The following is a 27,629-nucleotide window of genomic DNA, read 5'->3' as shown; positions in this document are numbered from 1 at the left end:
CAACCGAATTCAAACACTCAGTCAGCAGAGACAGATCTAATAAATATTGTTTATAGATACAGTAAACCATGAAACTTCACTAAACATACAACTCAGGAGAAAAATCATATTATAATTTTGAAGGAGATGAAGTATTTGCAACGTATGGTGTTCCACACAGTTGAGTTTTAGCCCCAGTTCTCTATTCATTTTATGATCATAAATATAGCGGCAGCCATGAAAACGACCCCAACTGCAGCACTTGAGAACCTACTCGGACTTCCACCATTGCACATCTACATTCAAATAGAAGCTCGACTGGTGACACACAGGCTAATGCAGGGGCAAACCCCAATCAGGCAGTCACATGTTGCAGAATACTTGAAAGTATACAATGAACTGAAGGCAGATCCATTACTAGGAATGCTCGTGGATAACACAATTCCGCAGTACAACTTTAAAAATTATTTCAAAATCATCATACCAAGCAGAGAGGACTGGCAAACCAGCGCGCCGGTAAAAGCGGAACAAACTTGACGGCCTACAAACACGAAAAATGGTGACAGTTTACGAGCACACGAAAAAAATATGAACAGTATTATAATAAATGTTGAATATCAGTGCAAATCTATCAACCAAGTTGAAAAGCGTGAATAGTAAGGCCCAATAATTGACAAAGATTTAAATTTTGACAGTGGTATGTGGATTGACACTCATATGTAAAGTGGCAGGTCATTCTTAAAAAGTATTTCAATTAGTTTCAAAATCGAAGAGAAGTAAACAAAAATTGTGAAAATGATGGAATAATTTCAACTTTTGGTGTACCACAAGGTTCAGTTTCAGCTCAAATTTTCTATTTACTGAACGTAATGTTGGGAAATATTTGAATTTTTCATGTTACCATACTTCACTTTAATTTGAGTAATTGAAAAAACTGATTTTTATCTATATTTTGAAGCTTCAACTATTCATATCGAACTCATAATACAGTTACAGTTCCTTCACTTGGTTCTGCTGAACTTCTCTGGATATTATCTTTCTTCTTCCTCCATTTATGAGGATCGGCCAAAATTCGCCTTCTCTGTTTTCCACCTGAAATAATTATTGGTGGTTAAAACCATCCGAATCCTTTAGAAAACAACTGAGAGTGATATATTAGGAAGTTGCCTGAGCTTTCAGGTTATTTTAAAAAAATAAATACCAAAAAATTCGTTTAGGATTGGGTTGCACCTAATAATACTATGCCAGTTTCGAGACGGAATTCCACCAATCGGACAAAACAGCAACTATGTAGATTTCGACGAAACAAAAACCTGAATTGTCAAAATGAGGAACATTTTGGAAACTGTGTTCCGAGCGACTGTTTTTATTCGGTATCAAGATCTTGCTATCCAAATTATTACTTTTAAACAGTGAATTGTGAATTTTATATAGCCCGGAGTTACCAGCTCTAAAATTTCTACAACAAAGCAGATTGATTGATTGCGTTATTTATATTTAAGGTATTTTTAACTTATCTCATTTGAGTTATTTAGTTATTCTCAGGGGTCTCCCAATCTGGGTTTTACAGTTGATCCTCTACTGTATGGGTCTTTTCTAATCTAGTTATCCTCATAAAATATAATATTCACGAATATTTTTACTCAAGCAACCCGTATATTTAGGCCTATTTCCATGTGAATATTGTAAACTAGAAATAGCTAGATATTCAATTCCTTTATTGATATTTGGACCTTCATTTTGAGAGTTACTCGCTATTGTTACCTTTTCCTATCTATTTTAATTCAAACATCTTGTATTGTCTCGTAATTTGTTGAACTTACTTTCTGAGAAATTGAGAATTTCAGGTTTCAGTATCTAGATACTTACTGATGAGAACCTGTTTCCAGTCGAAGTCGTAATGGTAAGGATTGTCGTCGATGAATTCTTCTGCGAGTTGTGATAATTCAATATATTCATAATAACATTTCTCCAATTCTTTGTGCGATTCACCCCCTGCATAGGGATCAGGAGGCGGGGCCGGTTTCTCTTTCACCACATCCGGAAACAAAGAAGCTACAGTATCTTGGAAAATCGATTCACCTTCCTTCAATCTGAAACGTATTGAATTTTTACTTGATCGTACCCGAATTCAATATCGTTACCTCTGTTTCTGTTTTCTCTTTTTCCTTTCGTTCTCTTCATCAAGCTTTTGTAGAGGTTTCCTTCTTTTTTCCAACTCTTTGGTATCTAACTGTTTTTTACTAATTATTGTACTTTTTATTCTGGCCTCCTCTTCTATCTGCCTTTGCTCTTTCACCCATTCAACGTATTTGCCTATAATATAAAGTTACTCAAACATTTCAACACAATAAATTCGACATAACATGATTTTCATGGATGAAACCCACCAGAACAAAAATCTGAACCAAAATAATGGCAAATATGGTGATGTAGTCGAAAAATGCATTCAACTATCATTTGTATGCAAGTTATCAAGAAAAAACTTGGGTATCCTACAAAAGGAGTGCACCACACTTTCTACTGAACTAGCATCCTCTGCCTCTTGGTAGTGCTTATATAACTCGATGGAAATTTTCTGGAACCGGTAGGAATTTTCTCAAAGCAACGCGACACTTATAAATATTGAGAAGCACAAGTAGAGTTGAGCGCGATTTGGCCTAGTCACGGTCGATCGACTAAGACCAGTGGTGGCCGACATTACTTTTTATCGGGGAATAATTTACAACATAGTACTGTGTAACTCGGTAGACGAGATGACAGAAAAATAAAAATCTGGTAATTGCGAAATAAGCTACGAGAAGAGAGAGAGCTCACTAGGAGAAACATGTTTCACATATTCAGTTAAATAGTAGGGGTAGTTCATTGGTATTCCAAAAATCTTTTCAGAAGAGAAATATCTCACCAGGTTGTGGACCTTTTTTAACGGCTTTTTCATCACTCTTTTCTTCCAGTTCAGCTGCTTCTTTAGCTTTGCGCTCTTCCTCTTCTTTATTCATTATTTCTTTTTGTTGGTTTTCCCGTAACCTTATTAGAGATGCGTTTTGTGTATTCCAATCGGTTTGCCATTTCAAGAACAATTCTTTTCTCTTCACTTCACGCCTGATAAATTCCTTGAATTGCTCATTTTTTTCCGAGGCATCTTGGGGTACTAAGTTTTCAGGCATGAAAAATATTCGAAAAGCACCTGAAATTTTTAATTTTCATCGTTTAAACTTTTCTTATTAGTTAGTGGACTATGCTTGAAGACAGGCAGTGAACAAATCTTATTAATCAGTGGGCTATGCATTTAAAGTTCATTTCTTTAGATTTGTTTACTGCTCGTCTTCAAGCAGTTACCAAATAAATAATGTATCGCATAATTCAGTACAACATTTTTCATTTTCCGCTGCGTACCCTGTTTGTCACCAGCTCCATAAATTGCCTTTTTTATTTCTAACGGATGTATTGCTGATGCGGTCAAAAACTGACTTGAGAATGTCGATGAGAAGACCGGCGATTTGCTACTCGAGAACATCGTCCAGCTTTCGATAACTCCATTGATGATCTTATTGATGATCATGTAAGGCTAAAAAATAGTTGAAAATGAGGTAGTTTGTTAAAACCAGCACCCAATACCAGGCAACACTCTTTCAACTCGCCACGGGTCTCATAAGTGGTGCGAGGCTGAACCATGAATGTATTGTTGGACTCAAATGTCCTGGAAGGACAGATTAAGTTGGGTCTTACGTACCTAGCAGCACTGATGAGACTTACGGGGGGTCAAAACAGCGTTGTTTGATTATCGAAGTCCACAGTTGAAAAATATCAATCATCTATATTATCTTGAATAAAACAATACCTGAAAAATATTCCACTCTCCCGTAGTATACATTTGCCTGCAAGTCCTCCATAAAATAGGCCTATTGGGGAAATCGTTTCTCCAAAGAGCAAACACTTTACCACCCACCGTTAAGATAACGTCACTATCTTCAGATATCTGGACAGTATTAACTGGTCCATCATGATATTTTCCCCAGCTCAACACTTTGGCATTTTCGGAATTCACAACTTCTCCCAAGTCGAAGTCTTGGCCATCCCAGCGCAAGTGGATATAGTCACCTATAATTTCAGGAATATTATTTCATTCGATTATTTTTTTCCGTTTCCGTATTGTAAAAATATAATAATCAAAATATTTCTCTCTCGTAGAATGTTTCAATAACTTTTTCAGTAAAACCATATACATTATTGTATTTCATTGAATGTAATTTGTTTTTGTATTGTTGCAAAAATACACACATCGGAAAAGTCTGGGGATATTTTTATAACATACTGAATATCATAAAAATAAATGCATGAGGTCGTTTAATTTCGATTAAATTGGTACACTCGACCACCCTGTAGATTTCTATGGGTTGAACAAAGCCTGCAAAAACGGTAACTAATCTTTTATCAAGTTTTTTACAAACTGTAGGTTTTCGGCTAAAATGAATAATCTGAAAATGTCGAGTTTGTACATTCTATGCAGTTCTTGCTCAGCAATTAAACTGGAAATATTGTGCTTTAACATGGAACGCCATCACTTACCATTGGCTGAGATGAATAGAGCTGTAGGGCTTGTTCAAGGTGGCATGCGACAAAATGATGTTGCTCTTGTTTGGGGGTCTCCCAAAGTGTTATCAGTCGATTGTGGCGGCGTTTCCGTGAAACTGGCAGTCCAGCCGAACAACATCCAGGGCGAGGACGCGCTACAACTGCAGTTCAAGACCGATTTTTGGTCTTAACCGCAAGAAGACAACCGACAATCACAGCACCTGAGTTGGTTAACGTGTTGCAGCAGACGCACCAGGTAACCATTGGTCGTGATACTGTCAGAAATCGACTGCATGAAGCAGATCTCCACAACAGAAGGCCACTTAGATGTTCACCTTTGTCGAGAGGAATCGCGGTAGAAGATTAGAGTAGTGTCAAGAACATCAAAACTGGGATGCAAATGATTGGGCCACAGTTTTGTTTACAGACGAATCCAGATTTGGATTTCATCCAGATTCTCGTCGAGTAAGACTGTGGAGACGACCTGGAAATAATGAACGTTTGAGACACGTCCAGGAAGTCCACACATACATAGGTGGTACAGTAATGCTATGGGGCGGAATCATGATCGGCGGCAGAACCGATCTCATTTTTCCAAATCGCTCCCTCACAGCTCGACAGTACCTCGACACCATTCTTCTACCTATCGTCCGTCCGTTTGCTGGTGCTGTTGGTGAAAACTTTCACCTAATGCACGATAATGCTCGTCCACATGTCGCGTGTTTAGTGACTGACTGGCTCACACAACGTTTCAATTGAGAGAGCTTTTAATCGCTGAATGGGCAAATGTACCTCAACAAGACATTGACAATCTCATTTTGTCGATGCACGATAGATGTAGGGCCGTAATAAACCAGCGTGGAGGTCATACTTTGTACTGATTCCAATTTTTTTTGTATTATGATTTTTTCTCGGGGTGCCAAAGAAGAGCCATATTTTTTTTAGTTTTGCTTATATGCGCACTCAGTATTTTTGACTATTCAATAAATTTTGTTGTAAGTTACATTCGTTTAATAATCACCCGTCAACTTTTTTTTCCCTAAAGCGATCTAAAAAAAATTATTGCGATTTTTAATGTGTGTATTATAATATTGACAAGATTCCTCTCTCGTAGAATGTTTCAACTGAACTCATTACTTTTTCAGTACAGAAGCCGTATCACGTGAAACTCAATACATTATTGTATTTTATTGAACGCGATTTGTTTTTGTATAATTGCAAATATATTTTAATAATCAAAATATCTCTCTCGTGTAAAATTATTCAATTGAACTCATAACTTTGGTAGCATAAAAGACGTATCACATGAAACCATATACATTATTGTATTTTATTGAATGTGATTTATTTTTGTATCATTCCAACAAATATTATAATATTCAAAATATTCAACTTTCATATAATTTTTCAAATGAACTCATAACTTTTTTAGTATAGAAGCCGTTTCACGTGAAACCATATACATTATTGTATTTTATTGAATATGTTTGTTTTTGTATAATTGCAAAAATATTATAATAATCAAAACATTTTCCTCGGGTAGACTTATTTAATTGAACTCATGATTTTGGTAGTATAAAAGAGGTATCACGTGAAATCTTATATATTATTGTATTTCATTGAATGTGATTCATTTCTGTATTCTTGCAAAAATATAATGATAATTGAAATATTACTCTCTGGTTGAATTTTCCAATGGAACTCATAACTTTTCCCGGCATAGAAGATAATCACTTGAAACCATATACATCATTTTATATTATTGATGGTTTCAATATGATTTTTTTTCGTATTGTGGCACAAATATAATAATATTCTAAATATTTCCCTGTGGTAGAATTTATCAGTTAGACTTATAACTTTTTTTCAGCACAGAATACTCATTATTGTAAATAATTATATGTGATTCGTTTCAGTATTCCTGCAGAAATATAAAAATGATATATATTATTGTATATTATTGTATGTGACGAAATTGACAGATACTTAATATGAATCCATAACGTTTTCGATTAACATTTTATTTTGAGATTCTTACTAAACAGGTTACAAACCCGCAAAAAGTGTTTCACAATACAGGTGTTTCCTCAGACATGTTCATAATAACTGTAACGTATTATTATACTAACTAACAGTATTTCAGAAGTATTTCAAAAAATTTATTGTTCACCTTCCATACTGCCGATATGCATTTCCGGCGATAGAGCCTTTTGGGAACTTCTATCAAAAATAGGTGTATATATTATTCTTTCGTGGAGTCCATTCTTTTTGCTCTTCTCAGGATTAACTTCTGTGTACTTCATTGAGCAGTAGTTAACGTGAGAGTTGGAGATAGCTAGAAATTTTTTGTCTTTCCTGGAAACGTTCACCTTGTATATCGGTTTGAGATTCAAATGGAGGATATGATAGGGTGACAAATCTACCTGAAAACATCGTGTGAAGAATTATTATATATTGTTAAAAACAGTTTTTTCCTAAAGTATCTCACCATCAGGGCACTTGGGCGTTTCTTCAATCTCTTCAACTTTCTTGGTTTGAATCCTCCTGCTTGAACTGTCGGTTTCTTTAGGAGATCCCATATCAAAATTGTACCATCTTCACTACTAGATAAGAATTGCATAGAGTGATTATCCCAGTCTTCTGGAATTTCCATCAGATTGCCTATCTTGGAAAACTCGTAATATGGAGATAACCAATTGATTCCTGAAATAGTTCATGAAATGAGAAAATGGTGTCACACAAGGTCCGGTTTTGACCCCAATTTTATATTCGTTCTATGTTGATGATTTCGAAAATATATGTTCAATGGGCGAAATATGAGAATTCATTGAGAATGAATGGAAATAACGACATGGAAAAGATTGATGAGGAGTGGTTAAATGACCCCAGTTCAAAAATCAACTCAGAAAAAACAGTTTTCATAACTTCCAAGCAAAAAAAATAACAATATGAAACTTCATCTCAAAATGAGGCACAAATCATTCTACCAAGTTGAAAAAAATCAATATTCAGGCCTCATAATTGAAAGAAATTCCAAATTTTGAAAGTTATACAGTGACTCATTTTTAATAGAAACACCCCTTTAAAATTTAAAGGTCTACCTTGGGACAACATTTGAAATGTTTATTAAAGTTTCAGGGCATACTACGATATTTTTTCTTAGACGAAAATCGGGATTTTTTATTAGTGATTTTTTTATTGAAAAAATCACTACGCCACTGGATTCAGAGTGCCTCTAAACAGGTGTGACCAGAATTTCATGAAAAAATATTCATTATTAACAAAGTTATGACAACTCAAAAATTCGAAAACTCACACAGCTAACAGTCACAAAGAACACCCTATATCAACAGATATAGCCATGAGAATATTTTTTTAATGATTTCAACAATAAAGTGCCGCCAGATGAAAAAAACAACAAATAGCGTAAATATTTTTAATGAAAATAACGGAATTACATTGAAGTTTTCACGCAAATTAACTAAAACTAAGACCTAATATTTCAATTTAAATGTTAGTTGCCATGGAAATGATATTACAGTTTGACACTTGTGAAAGATTTAAGTGTACTATTGTCAACAATATTCACCTTACAGTTCTTCGAATCATTTTGTGTCATGGCTGCAAGATTGAGCGTAAGAGAGAAAATTGAAATTGTACGCCTTTCGGGAGACGACGTTAGAAGTGTTAGAGAGGTTTGTAGAGTATTTAATGAGAGACGTCCAGATCGTCCTCGTGCTAGCTGCGGTACGGTAAATAAAATATTCAATGAAACTGGTGCAGTATCAAAAATGATGTTAAAAAGTAATCCTGTACAAAGACAAAACAGGAATGACAGGAATGATCAAATCATTTTAGATTATTTTGGAAATAATCCTAATGCCAGTATAAGAAATGCCACTTTAGATTTGAATATTCCGCGAGAAACTATTCGGAGATGTCTCAAGGCGAAAAATATTAAACCTTTCAAGCCAAAATTGTTACACACAAATGGAGTAGTGAAACTGTAAACTGTAAAAGACAGTATTCCCAAAAATCACGTCCGGTGTGGGATATTGAACGAACGAATTATTGGTCCTTTCTTTTTTGAGGAAAACATTAATGCGCAGCGGGTTCCGGAATTTTTAAACGCAGAGTTTTGGGATGCTATTCACGAGCTGCCAATCAATGAACGATCAAATTTAATTGTTCAGTTAGATGGGTGTTCAGTTCATTATGCCAGAGCTGTGAACAATTTCCAAACCGATGGATAGACCGTGGCAGTCCTTTTATAGAGTAGCCACCCAGATCTCCAGACCTCACAGTTTTGGATTTTTTTCTCTGGGGACTTCTCACACAATAGGTTCACAAAAACCGCTCAAGAGATAGAAATGAACTTTGTGCAAGAATTCGACAGGTATGTGCAGATATTAGCCCTCAAGAACTAAGGAACGTAATCAGAAACATTCGTAAGCGCTACGAGACATGTATCGAATTGCGTGGTGGATTAGTAGAGGCTACTAGAATATGAGTTCGAATTAATTGTTGCACTGAATCGAAACATTTCAATAATTAGTTATCAGTTACGTTTATTACAATTATTTGTTTCATTGTTAGTTGAATTGTATGAATGTAATTCCGTTATTTTCATTAAAAATATTTACGCTATTTGTTTTTTATTCATCTGGCGGCACTTTATTGTTGAAATCATAAAAAAATGATATATTGTGACTGTTAGTAGTGTGAGTTTTCGAATTTTTGAGTTGTCATAACTTTGTTATTAATTAATATTTTTTCATGAAATTTTGGTCACACCTATTTGGAGGCAGTCTGAATCCAGTGGCGTAGTGATTTTTTCAATAAAAAATCCCGATTTTCGACTAAGAAAAAATATCGTAGTATGCCCTGAAACTTCAATTAACATTTCAAATTTTTTCCCAAGGTAGATCTTTTAGTACTTGACATTTAAAAAAAAAGTTATTGAAATCGATTGACAACTTCAAATTTTAGGGGGGTGTTTCCATTAAAAATGGGTCACACTGTAGGTATCCCATACAGGTAAACCATCCAAGCGTACCACCCATACAGGTATACCAACCTGAAATAATTTTACAATTTTGCCTTATCTATTATTTTACAATATATGTTTATATAAAACAATTTTCAGCTATATAAAAATCAATTTCACAATATTGCCTATCCAAATTTATTTTTGCATGTGTTCTTATGTAGTAATCAGTAAACCCAACAACATTATTTTATTTTAACAAGCTATATAGTATGCTCTTTGGTTGCCTGTTGTTGTTAACTTGTCTAATTAATTCTAATGAACTGAAGTCTATGGAAATGTTTCAAAAAAGATGATTGGCCCACGAAAACCCTAAAGGAAGAACATAAAGAGAAAACCGATTTCATATTTGGAGTGAGTGTCCTTTGCTGATAATGTAGACAAAGTTCTAACATAGAGGTCACCTGTGACTGGACGTTTATGGGAATATCGCAAATCCGAAATAGCCGTTGGTCTCACAATTGACAGATCATGAATATTTTTCATCCATCCCATGAGAGAATGCATGTAGGCTCGGTATCTTTGCTGAGCAGTCGTCAAAATTTCGAACTCATCCACCTTCTGAAGTTTATTTCTAATGTCCCATATTATCTGAAAGTAGATTTATGCTATGTTAGACTTGTAATGCACTGTTTGGAATCTCTCATGTAGTAATGAATATTACCAGCATACCAGACGCACAGTTTTTCGATTTCAAGGCTCTTAATAGATATAAAGTCACGTCAGACGCAAAAGACGTATGATAAGTTGCCTTTTATGTTTCGGGATTTGGCAAACCTAAAGCAAATTCAAATCCAAGATAGAGTGGATGTAAGTAAACATTGACATGGCCCTACGCACGTGATATTGAAAATCTCAAGAATTGGCCAGGGTCGTATTCAGAACCAACATCTTGTTGATCGCAAATGCTTTATCATATTTAGGAAAACTTTTTTATAATAACGAGTGAAATGCACAAGTTTTGCAGTTTAACGGGAAAATGCAGATAATATGTGTAATATAAAAGATTTTCATTGGATTTTTCACAGCGCACTCAAGCATTATATGAAAAGAGACGTATTTATTTCTTTATTGATATTTTTTATTTTATGTAAAATCAAAAGGAATAATAATCGAAATTATTCAACTGGATGAATTTGTCTCTTCATCAGTAGTGTCATTCTCACCAATCTGAATTATCAGTGGCTCGATTTGTGCCTCTATTATGTTATCAAGCTTCCACATCTTTGTCTCGACTTCCGAGATCACATGCCGAACACACTTCTCCCATTTCTCCGCTGTAACTCTTTTCAAAGCCTTATCAAAAAGTACTTTGAGATCTGCGAATTTGAACGTGATGTTATGCTGAGCTACAAAATTCTTCACATCCGCCCATATTAACTCGATGGGATTGAGCTCGCAGTAGTATGGAGGCAGGAGAAGGACAATTTTGTTTTGGCCTGCTGCCATCTCATCGACTATATATTTTTGGTATTCAAGCTTGCGCTTCTTGACAATTTTTAGTAGCTGTGCTCTTAGCATTGAGTCTTCAAAGCTAATATTCTTTGATCGCAGCCAATTTTGGATTTTAACCTTCTTTGAAGACGTTGTCGGAATCTTCTCTAACCGTCGCGAATGATAAGGTGCATTGTCCATTACAATCACAGCATTATCCTTCAGATGGGGTAGAACTTTGGAAAACCACTGTTCGAAAGATTCACCGTTCATTTCTTTGTGATGATATCTAGTTTTCTTCGACTCAAACACCACAGCCCTTCAGCAACAAACCCATTCTCATTGCCGATGTGTAGGTAAATAAAACAAATCCGAGGGATACTTTTCATATATTGAGATTGAGGCAGGTCTTTATATAAATATAAGTTTACCTGATGGATTTGTTAATCCGGTGGATAGTCCATCTAGAAAGGTCCTCCTAGATGAGATCACAGTTTCATCGACCCATACTTTAGGGGTAGTATGACCAGCATTAACCCAGGTTTCATCCATACAATAAATTGTTCTCTGTTGTTCCCTTTAATATTTAATTTTGGTCAAATACTCTCTCCTCCATAACCCAATTTCCTCTCTATCCAATAATAAACTATTGCGCCCTCGTTTTTTCCTTACAAAATTCAAATGTTTCAATACTTTATGGAATGTTGACCACTTAAAACTTGGCAATAAAACATCTTCATTTATTTCTGTGAGTAGTTTGTCTATCGTGGGTATTTCATTTCTGAAAAAGTAATCAAGCACTTTCCTCCTGATTGCATGTTTATCAGCATCATCTATTGTTTTTTTAATGGTTTGACGATTCTGATTTGTATTCGGTTTGGAAAATGTATGGTTTTGTTTATATTCCCGTAAAACATTGTAAATCGAAGCGCAACACACTCCAATTTTATCGGAAACTTTCGATACGACTTCGTCGACAGTCGATGTCTCAATTTCTTCCACCTCTTTCTTGAACACATTTAAAATCACTCCTTTCATCTTAACACTCAAATGTCTTTTTTTGGATCGTTTCCTGGCTGGACTCAGAGGATAGCTCACAGTGTCATCAGCAGTGTCTGTACTGGACATCTTGGAAAACAATTTTAAACAATATACTATAACGCACGCCACACAAACACGCAAAAGACTGATTACAACCATGTGCTGGTACCGAACTCGTACCAAGAAGGCGAATTCACCAATGAACGCTGCCCTTTCCATCTGACACTGGGCGATCACGTGAACATCACGCTTCGGTTTTGTTTTGTTTTACTCTATCTTGGATTTGGATAGACTTCACTGTTGCAATCTGGCAGCTCTATCGTAAAGTTGGACATTTTTGAGCTTATACGTACTCAGAACGTTTTGACATACGCGCGCGCTATTTGTGTTGTTTACAATAACTTAAAATATTCATTTTGGCCCAAAACTCGCCCAATCGTAAACATTTTCGTGCGATTATTTTTTACAACTCTCGACGTGGATTAACTCAGCAACAGTGCATGGATGAACTTAATTCAATTTTTGGCGATGAAGCTCCATCAAGGACCAGGGTTTATCGATGGAATGGTGAATTCAATCGTGGTCGTAGTTCACTCCTAGACAGAATGCATGTTTTGGAGATACCTCAATCAGAGTGGCAAAAGTGCTTCGACAATTGGTTCAAACGCATGCAAAAGTGTATAGATCTTCATGGGGCATATTTTGAAAAACAATAAAGTGATTTTTGGGGATTAATATTTGTTTTTGTTCTCTAATCCCGAAATATCTCGTAGCCAATCAGTACACTAGAGTTCAACAAAACACTATAAACTTACGATTTGTCCATTACTGCAACCGCCAATGAGGATATTTTCGTCAAATTTACAAAAAGATAGTTTGTGAACCTCTCTTGGAGTTTCTAGAATCAATTTAGGCCGCAGTCCATCCAAACAGCTCCAGATAAGAACCGAGTTCAGTCCATGAACTGCTTTCAGAACCTTTTTGAAAAAAAATGTCGATGACTTGAAATTGCATTTAGGTTAGTACCAAATAGGATGTTTGAAATGAATTGATAAAATTGAAAATATCTTACATTATCCTCCATTTTTGGTCCAGATTGATAAACATTTGGAGCAGCATTGGCGTAGGCTATTGCGATGATTCCTGTCCACATTGGGTGCCATACTGCATCAGCAATCATTTTACCTTTGCACAGGTTCACGTCCATGAAGGACATATATTCTTGGACTTCTTCATCTGAAGATATTTTCGAAAACTTCGTATCGTTAGTAATTAGGGCAGAATAGTCGTCGGTATAAAGATCTATCGCTCCATTGACCTAAAAATAATAATAATAATAATAATAAATCGTCTATACTTTACTAGACGTAAAGACCCGAAAAATGATGCATCTCAATAGGAGTTTGCATCCCAAATCGTCTGTTCCACGATTGTACTTCCCCCGACAACAGGGAGGCCATGGACTTTTGAGTTTGGAGTGTCTACATGACAGAATGGTGCTGGATACAGCCTGTAAAGTCGTCAGGAGTTCGGATCCCCTTCTCTGCATAGTCCGTGACCATGAGAGAGCACGAATTGGAGCATTTCTCTTTAGAGCAGCTGCCCGAGCAGCTGATGAACTCGGTATAGTTTTCGACACTGAACGAGGTGACCACAACTCTGTCACCGAGTTGGAACCTGTTCAGCAAAAAGCTCAGATAAAAGCCGCAGAGATTACCTAACTTCTGCGGAAACGCAAGGATGAGCCAATGCATGGGGTCTTCTTCAATAACATTGGAGACCTTGACTTATCAAAGCGCGTGACCTTCGCTTTTCTCATGTCGAGTGGGCTGAAGTCGAAAACTGAAGGGTTCATCATGTCTTGCCAGGATGGTGTCTTCAACACTTTAGTCTACCGCAGTCGCGTGATGGGTATAGAGGTTCCTGACATAAGGTGCAGGGCCTGCCGCGAGGCGCAAGAGACCCTAATGCACTTGCTATCAGCATGTCCAGCATATGCGGTCTCGGCCTATATCCATCGACATAACGCGGCCCTAACAGTGCTATACTACCATCTACGGCACTCTTACGGTATTGATGAGACACCGGTGTTGCTCTACGCTCCGGGGGATATTGAATCCGTTGTGGGGAACGAGAAGTGCCGAATTTATTGGAACTATTTGTTCCCCACCCTCAGGCTCATATAAGCTAATAAGCCTGATGTAGTCCTTCTCGACCACCAGACCAAAACGATATTTGTCGTGGAGTTTTCAGCTCCTGGCGAGACGAATATCGTCAGAAAAGAGGAGGAAAAACGGATAAAATATCGAGATTTTCTCTTCGAACTCCGCAGACTCTATCCAGATCACTCTGTCAAGATGGTTGTTCTGATTATTGGAGTCCTTGGTGGAATGGTGTCTTCTCTACTCTCGAATCTGAAAATCATACCGGCTTGCCGCACTAAGGCAGAACTCTTAGCCGCACAGATGCAGAAGGCTGCCATTCTTGGCTCACTGCGCTTGCTCAGGGCACATGATTCTCGGACCCAATGATCACCTACCCCACGGTGTGGGGAGTGGTCATTGGTTGATAATGCTGGCGCGCCCTCCCGAATGTATCGAAGCTTCGGGGGATAGGGCCTGACCAGCGCACAAAGTGTGCCATTAAAGACCTCACGTTGGAATGTCCCAGATGCATGTTTGAATACATTCAACAAAAGTATTGAGAAAAGATAAAGCAAACACAAAAAAAGTTCGACCTATTTGATACCAAATACACAAAAGAAGTAGGCGGTAAAGAGAAGATTCACTTTTTCTTGAAATGAGTTTTCTTTTGTTGTCTGGTTGCGATTTTGTTGATAAATTCTGTGTTGGTGTCCAGATCTCGTAGTTTCTCTTTCTTGGCCGTTCTATCGGTTTCTTCGGAGCTGTTTGGGGGAATGAAGGTGTTAACTTTCTCTAATTCACTATTGCCTGCAGTCACGGTTTCAGACGGGTCTGTTTTGTTTGTGACTTCCTCGTAGGAATATACTTAGTTGTTGATGATGAGGTTTGTTCCTACTAAGTTTGCTGCGGGCTGCTCTGAGATGCTCAAGAAGTACTTTGCGTTTATTTGCGTTCATATTATCAGTGTAGGAATTGTGAAAGAAGATAATCGGTTCACGAATTCGGCAACAACACCAACGACAGTGAACACCCTAAAGGGTGTTCTGTGCCAGAATTAATTTGAACATTGAGCGTAATACAGTGTAGTTTAGTTATGCATTCGTTTTATCCAATCAAAATTCTCAATTAAATCAGCTCAGATTATACAGTCCACTTTATTGAAGAGTACAACACAAGTACAGAAACCTTCAGAGTGTATCTGCAACATATTTTCAAAAACTGAACAGGATACAATTCCGAAAAAAAAAATGTTCGGTGTAAGCCTCACTAGATAAAACATTTTTATTGCCACTGTTATTTTTCTGTTCAACATAGACAACTCCAGTTACGTATGTTGAATGTTCATATTTCATACTCGAAAATGTTATTTGTGACAACAATGGAAATAGTACTGAAAATATGAGTTATAGACCGCCCCTTCCCTGGACATCGGCTGCAGATTCACATCTTCAACGGCAGCAGGAGGTTGCATATTTTAACCAGGTTCAATTCGAAGCCACAAAAACTCAGGCATCGGTTTTCTCAAAAAAGACAAATGTCTCCAAACCGGATATAAAGTCAGAACAGACAATTCTGCTTTCCACTTTGATGAGTTTGTTTGGGGATGAAATGGACACAAATATGTTTTGGCCCAATCATGTTGCTGGAATTGCAAAGGCTGCTTCTCAAAAGCTTTGAACACTATTCCGAAACAGAGAACTGAACAAACCTCAGAAAGAAGCCATCCGCCTGAACATCACTTGCAAACTTGATAGTCTGGAACTTGACACATTTGATCCCACCAAGAGCATTACTGTGGCTGCTCATCGTTTTGAGGCCAACTCAGTACATCTCGAACTTCACTGTTTAACAACCCTTCATTTGTAGAACTGCGTTTATGTGGAATAAAATTGCTGAGAACATTTTTCCAAATGAATTCAACTTCAGCGATTCAAATCTAACCTGAATGGCACAGGAACCGCTCTTAGAGAGCCTTGAGAAGTCTTCTGTAGTGATTGGGGTTTGTCCTCAAAAAAACAATGTATGTGTTTAACCGCAGTCGTGGACGAAACGTCAGACAGAAAACTCTGCAGACCATAACCAACAAACCCTCTAAGGTATTTGACTCAGAAATATTGATTTATCGGGAAATCAAAAAAATATATAGTACCCTTAATAATTCCGAGAGATCCTCTATATTTTCATTTGCATAACTGATGATGTTCTGCTTGCATTTCTGGAAAAGTTGTTCATCATCGTTCACATCATAGTGATACTGAGTTGCAGCATTTGATGGATATGTACAAGTTGTCTGAGCTTCCGTAGTCAAATATTGAGGTGCTACTTGCACAGAGGCGTCAATTCGTTTTCTATACACCTGAAAATGAATATAGATATATCTTTAGGCATTGATTTGTGATATAGTTATCATACCATTGTTTATATGATATAATATATGATATGAATAAGTATTCATTGTATGAGTATACAAAAAATTACACACAGTACTTTGAAATTGGTATCAACCAAGCCTAAAAAAATAGGTTATAAACATGTGATACAAACAAACTGACAAGATCAAAATTTGCTTCCAGGTATTGAGTTCAGCTGCCCATTCAGGATAGCTTCTTCGAGATTTGTTTGCAGAGTGGGACCAGATAAATTACAATACTCTGAGGGCATATTATTAAGCAGATAGAGTGATGGGTAAGAGGAGGAGTAGAAAACCTATCATTCATGTTCATCATTGTTGTAAATGTCGTCTCCCAGAAATTTTTTTGAGACAAGGTACATGTGTGTTTGAAGGTGATTGACAATGTTTCATGATGAATTTCACTAGTTCGGACTTCCATTATCTAATATATAAAATGATTTGAAATCCCTAAAACAACTGAACAAGAACAATTAAAAATGAATAGCTGAAAATAACAATTATATTAAGCAAAAATATCCTGAAATAAAATACAAGTAAAGATAAAATGATTGAACAAAAATTAAAATTAAAGAAATGAAAAAATTAAAAAATAAAAAAGTTAGAGATTACAAGTCACGTTAGTTCACGACGTTTCTATTGTTAATATCTTCAATCGTCTTCATGTGATGACTGGATTGATTCCTCCGAGAGATGACTATTTATGGGTCGTTCCAGTACTTTCACTTATCCCCGCTTTCCATTTTTTCCACTTCACTGGTTCGGTGGGAGATGACCGTTTGGCGGGAGTTGGTCATTTTTCGCTTGATGATGGGTTTCCATATGTTGTGTATCTCTACGCTAGCTTGGTTGAATACGTTGTTGGACAACATGTATGCGGCTACCTTGAATTTTCTCCTAAACCAATGTTCCTCTCTGTGTATGATCTCAGCTTGGGACCACTTGATGTTGTGTTAATGGGCCAAACATGGTCTGCTATTCCTAAATTGGATTTTCCCTCGCTGAGTGCGTTTCTTGTGCTCGGCAATGCGAACATTCAATGGCCTCTTAGTTTCATCAATATAGGATTTTCCGCACTCACAGGGTATCCGGTTAATGCAATTCTTGGAATCGCAGTCCGCGTTTGGTGGCCTGGTTTTCGTGAGGCTGCTACGGATAGTGTTACCGGATCTGAAGTAGGTTCTGATGTTCTACTTGGAACCAATTCTTCTTATCCTCTCCGATAATCCTCTGATGTAGGAAAGTGCAAGCACTGGTTGTGAAGGCTTATCTCCCTTGCGAGGCTACTGCTGTCTTTTAGCTAAAGTTTTTTCTACCATCGCTTTGGAAATCATTTTTGATGATGTCTAGTTCCTTCTCTAGACCTTTCTTCGTATTACAGAGACTGAAAGCACGGTCTAATAGAGTCTTGATGATTCGTCTTTCAGTCGATTGTTGGTGGTTGGATTCGTGGTTCAGATACTGTCCCGTATGAGTGGGTTTTCAGTATACAGATGTTTCCCACTTAGTGTCGATCCTCTTCAACAGAACGTCTAAGAATGGCAATTCGTTGTGGATTTCCTTCTCCATTGAGAAAGTGATGGAAGGTCTCATGCTGTTGATGTGTTCCAGGAAGGCGTCTAGTTCAGTATTCCCATGGTTCCATATTATGAAGGTGTCGTTAAAATATCTCAACCAGACTCGAGGTCTCTTGTGGGCTTCTTCAATGGCCAAAGTTTCAAACCACTCCATATATATGTTGGCAATGACTGGTGAAAGTGAAGATCCTATTGGCAGTCCCTCATCTTGTGTGGAGAATTCGTCCTTCAGTTGGAAATAACAATTCCAAGCCAAAGTTTTTTCTACCATTGCTTTGGAGTAGCCATTTCGTTGGAAATAATTTTTGATGATGTCTGGTTCCTTCGCATTACAGAGCCCGAAAGAATGGTCTAATGGAGTCTTTATGATTTCTCTTTTAGTCGATTAATAGTGGTTGGATTCGTGTAACTGTTATTTTCAACTGGAGGACCAATTCTTTACACAAGATGTAATCTCTTAACTTTTTTATTTTTATTTTCATTTTTATTTCTTCAATTCAAATTTTCGTTCAATCGTTCTATTTTTACTTGTATTTTATTTCACTATTATTTCATTTCAGGTTGTTTTTGCTTAATATAATTGTTATTTTCAGCTATTTATTTTTAATTCTTCTTGTTTAGTTGTTTCAGGTATTTCAAATCATTTCATATATCAGACAATAGAAGTCCGAACTAGTGAAATTCAAGGTACATGTGTAGTCTAGTAGCTAAAATCTTGTAGACAAGACAAGCGTAGTGAACAAATCACGTTTCATCCAGTTTCAAAAGTTGCAGTTCCCGAATATGAGGGGTTATATATGCTTGAGGGAGAAATGCTTTTCGAAAACGAGGACTGAAAAATACGACGAATTGAGAACAGTTAGATAGTACTCTGCTTGTCTTAGCGGGAAAGAACTTCCAGATTGAAAGGCCCAACGAAATGCGTGAATCGATATTTCCACAGATAGCCACAAAGCCAGGCAATCTGCCCCAAGTGATACCAAGACTGGACTAGGCCTGGTGGGAAGAACTGAAAGAAAAGAAGACGAGATTGACTCTACATAGGGTGCCAAAATACTCAGTACTAACAGACAATGGAAAGGCTGATGAGTGCGTCAAACAGGAATCAACTCTATGAGAAGTACCAGAATCTCTGGTACCGAATTATATCAGAAAGTGAGGCTGTAAAAAACATAAAGAGCACTGGGAAAATACAACCGGGAACACAGACCCAAAAAGGGAATTGAAGAACTACTTCAACAGAGATTGGTTCAGAATAATTACACAGCTTTTTGCTGGACACTGCCGACTGAGAAGACACCTGAACAAAATGAGGAGGCATGCAATGCAGTTTAAATATTGTTATGTTTTAAATATTTTGTAGTCATTCCGTTTTATATCCAGAATAGTATCACAACATTCAACAAGGGACCTGTACAAACTAGTGCAGGAAGCCAGATAGCCTATGAGGTTGCAATCTTTTTCGGAGACTTGAAAGAAATAAATGTCAGGCGGCTTCGAACTGAAACTAAAATGAATCACAAAAGTGTAAGAATGAATAATAATGAGAAATATTTCTTTTGAATAATTCATCTATTCTACATACGTTTTCCATGACTTCATCGACACATCTCAGTTCCATGTAACCATCCCGCCTTTGCTCAGCTTTCACAGTTTTGAACTGAGTGTTAGGAGAGAAAATAGGATATTCAGTTTCAACTTCAACTTCGATCAAGGGTCGATTATTTTTCACAATGGCTTCGTCCACTTCGGTTTCAGTTCCTTGAGTGAACCTTCGAGAAATAATGGAAGTGAAAATCACAAATTGCATTGATGACAATGAATAGTTAAAGCTCTCACTGAAAAGACTTTCAAGGGAAATGAAGAAAATGTTTCATTTAAAAAACAATCATTGGATTGTAGAATTACTTTCATATCACAAAAGGGCAGCTTCATTAAGTGTCACTACTAATTAATTTTGGAGGAAGAAATGTTAAGAACAGATAGTTGTTGGTTCACAGATGGATTAAAAACACCTTTCGATTCTGGTGCAGGTGTTTTCAGTCGCAGACCGAGGACAGAGATATCAACCTGTCTAGGAACCTTACTAATTATACATAGAAAACAGGTTGATATTGATTATCAAAACTGGTAAGTAGGAACAAAAACAAAAGAATACAATGAATGGACCTAGAAATCGATTTAGCGACCTCATTATGTAGACTGATCTGGATGAGCATAAAAATATCATATCACGCCACAGGTTCCAATTTGACACTAAAACTATTCCATTATGCAGGTTTAAATTGTATCACAGATAACTAATATCGTGACAATATTAAAGAGTTTTCATACCATTCCTTCACACTTTTGTTGATTGTATTGAATAATCGTTCTTCCTGTTCCTGTTTCATTTTCTCAATTATATCTTTAACGGTATCTGTTGCTTGCTCTGTAACACAGATGTAGAATTCTTCCACATCTCTAGATTCATCAGGTATGTACCCTAAAAAAAGTCACCATATATTTAAAAGTCAATCAAAGCTTTCTATAAAAGTTATAAAAGTAAACATGGACCTATGAGAACTACTGAAAGCTCAAATATCAATTATGAACCAGGTTTTCAATGACAATCTATTCCGAAGCAACCGATTAAACCAGAACAGAAGCAGCAAAGCGTTCCAAAACAATACAGCACTGTTTCAACCCATAATAGGTATCATCAGTGATGTTAGGCTCAATCAGGAATGAATTGTTAGACTCGAATGTCATTGAAGTAAGTACGAAAACACCATCTGTGGAATATCAGAAGACAGAAACCACAATGATGAAAGAGGCTCCCAAAGGCGGTCAGTTACAAATCCAAGCTTCGACATCGATCGCCGAATGAGAAATGACTATGTCATTTTCTGTAGATTTAACTGCAAAACAACTAAATGAAATTCAGACCTATTGTTTGGAGGCGGTTCAGTTCAGCAATGCATGCTTGGTTCCGCCCAGTACCACAGATGGCAGCGCTGTCTGGTGTTGGACAATGAATACATTATTTTTGATGTGTGGTTTCATCTCTTTTCAACTGATTTTGAAACAAATACCGCTCATTCAAAAAATTCTTCATAATTTCTGAAAAAATCGTTCCTATTTGAATCCCAAAATATATAATTCTCACCTATGAGAAACTGCTTTCTAGGAAAACCGAGAATGTATTTTTTGAGTGGTAAAAATTCGGAACTTTCCTCGTGTAACTCCAAGTTATCTTGTATTTTCTCTTTATCTACATACATCCAAGGGTTTTCCGCAGTAACATTGTCACCTGCAACACAACTAGGGAAAAACTAGATCAGAGTGATATCACTAGTGTTTTATGTTTTGTTGTTGATCTAAATATTAGCAATACAACTGAAAGAGTCGATCAAAAAAGATCTAAATATTGTTATACTTCAGCACATTAATTTGGATGAATGGTTGCCTATTATTAGCCTAGCTTTCTTATTACAGGAAACTTACCTATTGTTGCTATTAAGTTGTTAATTTCACAAACTACACCTAAACAAATTGATCTCCATAAACTTTATTGAAAAAGGTTGAAAAAGCTAATGTTTAGCGAAACATGTTGTGATATATTTTTTCAATAAAGTTTGTGGAGATCAAATCGTTTAGGTGTAGTTTGTGAAATTACTATGGATCTTCATCAAGTAATGGCCGATTCAATCAGAATATTAAGTTGTTGCAAAACAGCCCGAAAAATTAACCAAGCAATGATAGTTGATGAACAAATACCATTATACAACGAACTTCTGAATACGAAATATGACTGAAATTCAAAAGAATCATTGAAAATATTCGTTGCTTCCATTTATTTTTGTATTCTGTTCAAAAAATATGTTTTTCCGTTAACCAGATGTCCCCGTCCTACGAACAACAACTCTCAGAAGTGCAAGCTGAGGACTAACGAGGTCTTACCTTTCAACGTGTGATTCCTAACACGGGTTGGACGATAGGAAGTGGAAATCGATCGTCCGGCCTTGCGTATCGAACCGCCGGCTCACACAGCGATCGATTGACTACAGTCCTACGGTGGTGAAAGTTTGATTTTTTTGCTGAGAGTAATGTTTTCTATTTTTTGCAGGTATACTTATTAATCGTTTTATTGATACTGTTTATATTGTATTGGCTTGATTTTCCTTACAGATACAAATTCTATCAAAATCAATAGACAAAAAAAATATTGATGTGAAGTTGAGGTCACTCAACTTATTTGCAGCTTTTCAATACCTATCAAATGTTCTTACATTTGGATATCATTATATTTTCTTCAAAATCAATTAGCATTCCAAAAATGATGGCTTTTTCAACATAAATCTTGAAACACGTTTTCTACACTTTCCATTACTATCCAATTTTTTCTCCTGTTCAATGAGAATTTCTTTTTGATTCATGATATATATTTTTCAAACACATGTCACTTTGACGCACATTTTGACGTATATAAAAAATATTTTAGTGAACTCACCCTATTATTTTTTGTGCCAATTCTGATAATTGTAACTTGTGAACTCCTGGCAAATCAAAAATATCCTTGTGTTTCTTCTTGCGTTTCTTTCTTTTTTTTGAAGATTTCATGATTGATTCTCTATTGAATGCAGTTACAGATTTTATGTCAGACATCTCTTCTTCTAACTGTGACAGAAAGTAATGAATGTTGATATATTTCTATGAAATTAAAAACTTGATTATCATAGAATAAAATATTTGTATGGATCCTGTAATTTATTCTTAATATCATACCTTTACTACATCTAGAAATGTATTTTCCTTGTCAATATTCGTAATAACTCAGAAAGTAAAAATCGATCAAAAATTATCATTATCCGGAATAGGACTGACAAAGTAATTTCTGTCTTGGTTATTCAAATTAGATATGAAATTACAAAATTAATAATATTCTCTAGGAACCGTTTTCTCTCGAAAACTTTTGGGGAGAAGTCTCTCAAATTGTGCATGCCGTTGCAATTTCGTAAGAATGTATCATATTTCCCACCAACCAATTTCCTGGAGTCTTTGAAGTATACTAGTAACTCGGTGGGACACGAAGGTTACTCTGAATTCTTGGGGTTCTTGTTGAATACTCTTCGTGAGCAAAAAAATAGCAAAATCAATACTCCTGATCGCTCTAAATTAAATGATTCCATGCAATCTATCTCGTCTTATATTTTTAGATCTTTCGCTGGAAAAATCCTCACTTGTATACTTTGTAGTAAATGCTCCTGGAACTTCAACTAGCGTTGGAAATTTTAAAGGGTGATGGATCAACTGTATTGCCAAATATGCGCCAAACTAACTGACTATTATAAGAAAACAAGTATAGTTGAGACACTGATGATCATACTTCAATCTAGCAGACCACTATTATAATCTTCATTCTTCATCAGACGAAACGGACAGGTTTCAGTTTGACGATAGTCGTGTCACGAAGTGTTCTGGCGATGCATTGAATTTATTGGAGCCTCTGGAGACACCTTACATTTTGTTTTATAAGAGAGAGGACATCGTTAGATCAAGATCTTCAGATGATGTGGTGCTGCAGGTTTTTCTGGGTTTTCCTGCAGCTGAAAAAGCAAATGCGCCACTGGAATCAATGAAGTCGACCCGGAACGCCAATGATTATTTGTTGTTTCATAATTTCAGAAAGATTTATATTTCTAACAAAGCGAATATAAAAAGTTAGCTTTCTTTCTGCGTAGACCCAGTTGCAGCTTCACATCTTGCTGCAACTTCTAATTCCGGTAGTGCAGCTGCTACGATTACAGAAAAATATAAATTTCGAAAATATTAAACTTTGCTAAAGTTCCTACTGTGTCTTTCATGTTGCAATTGAAACCTTTGGTGCTTTTGGGATCATATGATTCTGAATTGTTGAATGAAATTGGTAGATGACTGATGACATTTAACGATGACTACGAAGCCTATTCATTTTTGATTGAAAGAATTAGTATCGCAATTCAAAGAGGTGATGCCACATGGGAATTGGGTATTCTTCTGTCTACTCAAAAGTCAGAAGAAATATTCCTGAACCCATATTCCTGAATCAAATCAAAATTTTCTGAGATTCACCCAAAATGGAGTCAGCAAACTAACCATTTTCTGATTTTCTCAGATGCAGAAAAATATGAACAAGTTCTGGAATTATCACTTTTTCACAAATTCGTCAGGTCTGCCTTATATCTATCCAATTCAGTTTCGTGCAGTTCAAATTTCTCAACCCGTTGGTCCAATAATGGGAAGAATCATAGCTTCGGTGACTACACAGAAGAAGACAGCAGTGGTTAACGTAGCATCAACAGCCACAACAACATCACATCAGTGATATATTCTTCAGTCAAAACCCTTGGGTTTAATGGGTTGAAAAATATTGACAACAGCTTTTACCAAAGGAATATTTAAAAAAAATGTATACATGGAGGATATCAAGACTAGTATTTTTAGTATGGAGGGTGATTTAATTAAACCGTTATCAAGTTATCAAAGAATTGTGATTATAAGATTCATCTTATAGAGTGGTGAACACAATTTCCTTAAAGAGTCAGATTCAAAGTTTTGCCCCAGCATTCATGGGTCATGAGCATCAAGATATCCAGGAGTTCCTTCGTTGTCATTCAGAAGTTTTACATGATGACGTTAATGGAATAAATGAAAAACCTCAACCGATCTTAACGGAGATTGATGAAAAATTGAGCGACAGCGAAAAAGTACAAGAGTTCCGGCTGAGATAGTATTTATAACTCTAAGATTGCAGATAATTTCATTGGTCAATTGAAATCCACGCAGAAGTGCACACACTATGGACCCTCATCAGCAGCTTTTTGTTCTTTCTAGGATTCGTCAGTCCCTATACCACCAGGAACTGGCCAATTGAGTTTGTCACGATGCTTGGATTCCATCACAAGAGAGGGAACTGTGAATGGACGTGTTCGAGGTGCAAGGAAAGAAGAAAATGCACAAAGTCTCTATCAATCCATAAGTATCCCCGTATTTCAGTAATTCATTTTAAAATATTCTCTCCAACTGAAAGATTCAGAGGCAAATTGAATGTTGCTATCGAATTTCCTTTAGATGAATTAGATCTTAGCAATTATGCAGCAGACAATGTGACTCCTTGTTGTTATAAACTATATGCACTTTTGAATCACAGTGGGTCTCCTCACAGCGTACAATACACAGCATACTGCAGACACCCCTACATTGGCACGTGGCACAAATACGATGATTCACGTGGGTCACCAATTTGAACAGAATCGCCTGTGAGGGGAGAGGTATACGTGCTATTTTATGAAAAGGAGGAAACGAGTTCGCACTTGGAAGGATCTTTCTTTCAACGTTTTGAAATGTTATTTTCGACCTGTTGATTATCAGATTAAATTTGTTTTATTCCACCACTTTCTATATTGGTTTCATTTAGTTTCTCATTTTGAAATTACCATTTGTATGATTATAAAGCTTTTCCAATTATTCAATCCTTGTTAAATTTCTATTACCTGTTTATTATTATAAATTTTAGGTAGCTATGAATTGTTAATTTGTTCCAAAGTATTTTCGATTGAAATATCAGTTTTTTTATCAACATTAGAACATCGATTTCTCAACAATGAATGCCTATATGTTTTTTACAGAACAAAGAGAAGCTAATTTATTGTTTTCACTTTCTCAGAATTTTGGAAATTCTGATTACCTAGTAACTAATATTCCTGGAATTTTTTCCCAACACCAAATCGTTATTTTTACACCTCGACACGATCACCAAGTGATCATCTTCAAGAGGAAGATCCTCTTGAAGATCCTCTTCATCTTCAAGAGGATCTTCCTCTTGAAGATGATCACTTGATGATCGAAACACGTGTCGAGTTGTAAAAATAACGATTTGGTGTTGGGAAAAAACTCCAGTAATATTCATACTACACCGAAGGTTCCAAACAGTACATCACACCTAGTAACTACCACAAGCTTACCTAGGCTCTACAAAAAAATTGACCTCACCAAAGGTATATGTACCTTTGGTGAGGTCACACATAGGTATATGTTCATTGTCGGAAGATTATAGAAAATATAGATATCTAAATATTCACAAATAACAAGCTGGAAATGGGTATCTATAAAATATACAGGTCACAATTAAATTATTAAGTAGAAAATGAGATCATTTACAATTCTCAATCAAAAGTATATAGACATATATCACATACATAACATTTGTGAGCATAAACTTTATCACCCATGATGAAATATAGAAGTTTGATGCTCCAATCCCAATAAAAGTATTTGATGACTTTATGTAAAACAAATGAACGAAATAATAGGTTATCAATAAATGATTAGCTAACCTAGAAATGACGTTGATGTGGCAAAATAAAATAGAGTTGATTGAAATGAGCATATGTGATTGTTGACATCAATAATGCCAAACTTTCAAGTTTTCAATTAATCAATAATATAATATAAAACTCACATTAGAAAGCGACTCTGAAGACATTATCAACACCAATTGTGCACCAGTTTAATAAACGATATGAATGTATTGATCAAACTAAGCCAAGGACCAAGTATTTACAATTTCTGTCGCCGGTCTTCTGATTATAAAACCAGGAGTATAATGAGTACAAACTCATTGAAGAATTTCATTTGTTTTTTTATATGAACATGATAGGCCTGTATATTTAGATGCTGAAAGAGAAAATTAATGCATAATAGTGTGAATGAATCAATTGATGCAAGTACATAACAAGTACAACACAAACAATATTTTTGTAGAACTACATGATGACGTGTGAATATTTTTATGTTCTTGGAGTACCTTATGATATTCAAGGAATCACAAAAAAATGATACATCGAAAGTGTATATAAGTGTACTTAACCTAACCTAACCTTTCGAAAACAATTGATGGTTTGAAGAATACATTGTTTTGCTTTAGCTATTCTGACTGTTGTATCTCGAACTTTATGGTATGGAAATATATCAGGAAATGAATTGACGGAAATCTAAAAAACTTAGCGATTGGACACTATCCATTCAAAAGGCACCTAAATGAGGTATTCAAGTTTTATAATTGATGAGGGTGTTAAAATAAACAAACGTAGTACTTTCTTGTTCAATTGATAACAGTGAAATCAGTGATTGTTTCATTCGAGTTTGTATTATCTAATTTCTTATGTTTTACCAGAAAATAAAGAATTTTGAGTCACCACAATATATTTTTTTTTAGAAATACCCGTACCCCTTGCAATCATTTCTTCGATTTTTGAAAATTACTTAATTGCAAAATGAGTCAACCCGATCTGAAGAACGAGTAAGTCAAGAATGGTTAATATTTCCACTGATATTGGGATAACCCTTTCGGTGAAAATTGTACGATAGTGCAAACATTTTTTTTTCAGATTTTTTTCAGT

At 36.0% G+C, this 27,629-nt stretch overlaps 1 protein-coding gene across 3 annotated transcripts; it reads right to left on the bottom strand.

Moving 5' to 3' along the window:
- Positions 1-916: 916 nt before the first annotated feature.
- mmm (missing minor mitochondria) lies at positions 917-26,728 on the bottom strand. Of its 3 annotated transcripts, XM_074186797.1 has the most exons (17): positions 26,690-26,728; positions 22,700-22,866; positions 21,356-21,510; positions 20,542-20,692; positions 19,793-19,979; positions 16,370-16,576; positions 13,149-13,394; positions 12,892-13,053; positions 10,006-10,192; positions 7,043-7,257; positions 6,725-6,977; positions 3,821-4,080; positions 3,376-3,547; positions 2,885-3,166; positions 2,124-2,295; positions 1,849-2,072; positions 917-1,071 (listed from the first exon to the last, which is right to left on the bottom strand). In XM_074186797.1, exons 1-17 carry the CDS (start codon positions 26,711-26,713, stop codon positions 959-961), a joined length of 3,177 nt encoding a protein of 1,058 aa, XP_074042898.1. In that variant the 5' UTR covers positions 26,714-26,728; the 3' UTR covers positions 917-958. The 3 variants fall into 3 exon arrangements, with proteins under 3 accessions (XP_074042898.1, XP_074025321.1, XP_074025268.1); XM_074169220.1 differs by lacking the exons at positions 22,700-22,866; positions 26,690-26,728 and adding an exon at positions 22,479-22,641; XM_074169167.1 differs by lacking the exons at positions 22,700-22,866; positions 26,690-26,728 and adding an exon at positions 22,150-22,453.
- Positions 26,729-27,629: the final 901 nt, after the last annotated feature.

The sequence above is a fragment of the Leptinotarsa decemlineata genome, unplaced genomic scaffold (assembly GCF_025532065.1).
Source record: "Leptinotarsa decemlineata unplaced genomic scaffold, Ldec_3_MD MMD2_P_RNA_scaffold_1, whole genome shotgun sequence".
Lineage (NCBI taxonomy): Eukaryota > Metazoa > Arthropoda > Insecta > Coleoptera > Chrysomelidae > Leptinotarsa > Leptinotarsa decemlineata.
This window is presented reverse-complemented; position numbering and strand designations above follow the sequence as displayed.

Excerpts from the sequence above, each read along its gene's own strand:
- mmm (XM_074186797.1), bottom strand. The coding sequence starts at position 26,713 with ATGTCTTCAGAGTCGCTTTCTAAT. Across the intron at positions 20,693-21,355 it reads TAGAAAGCAGTTTCTCATAG|GGTACATACCTGATGAATCT; the intron begins GTGAGAATTATA and ends GACTTTTTTTAG. Across the intron at positions 13,395-16,369 it reads ATCTCTCGGAATTATTAAGG|GTCAATGGAGCGATAGATCT; the intron begins GTACTATATATT and ends TATTATTTTTAG.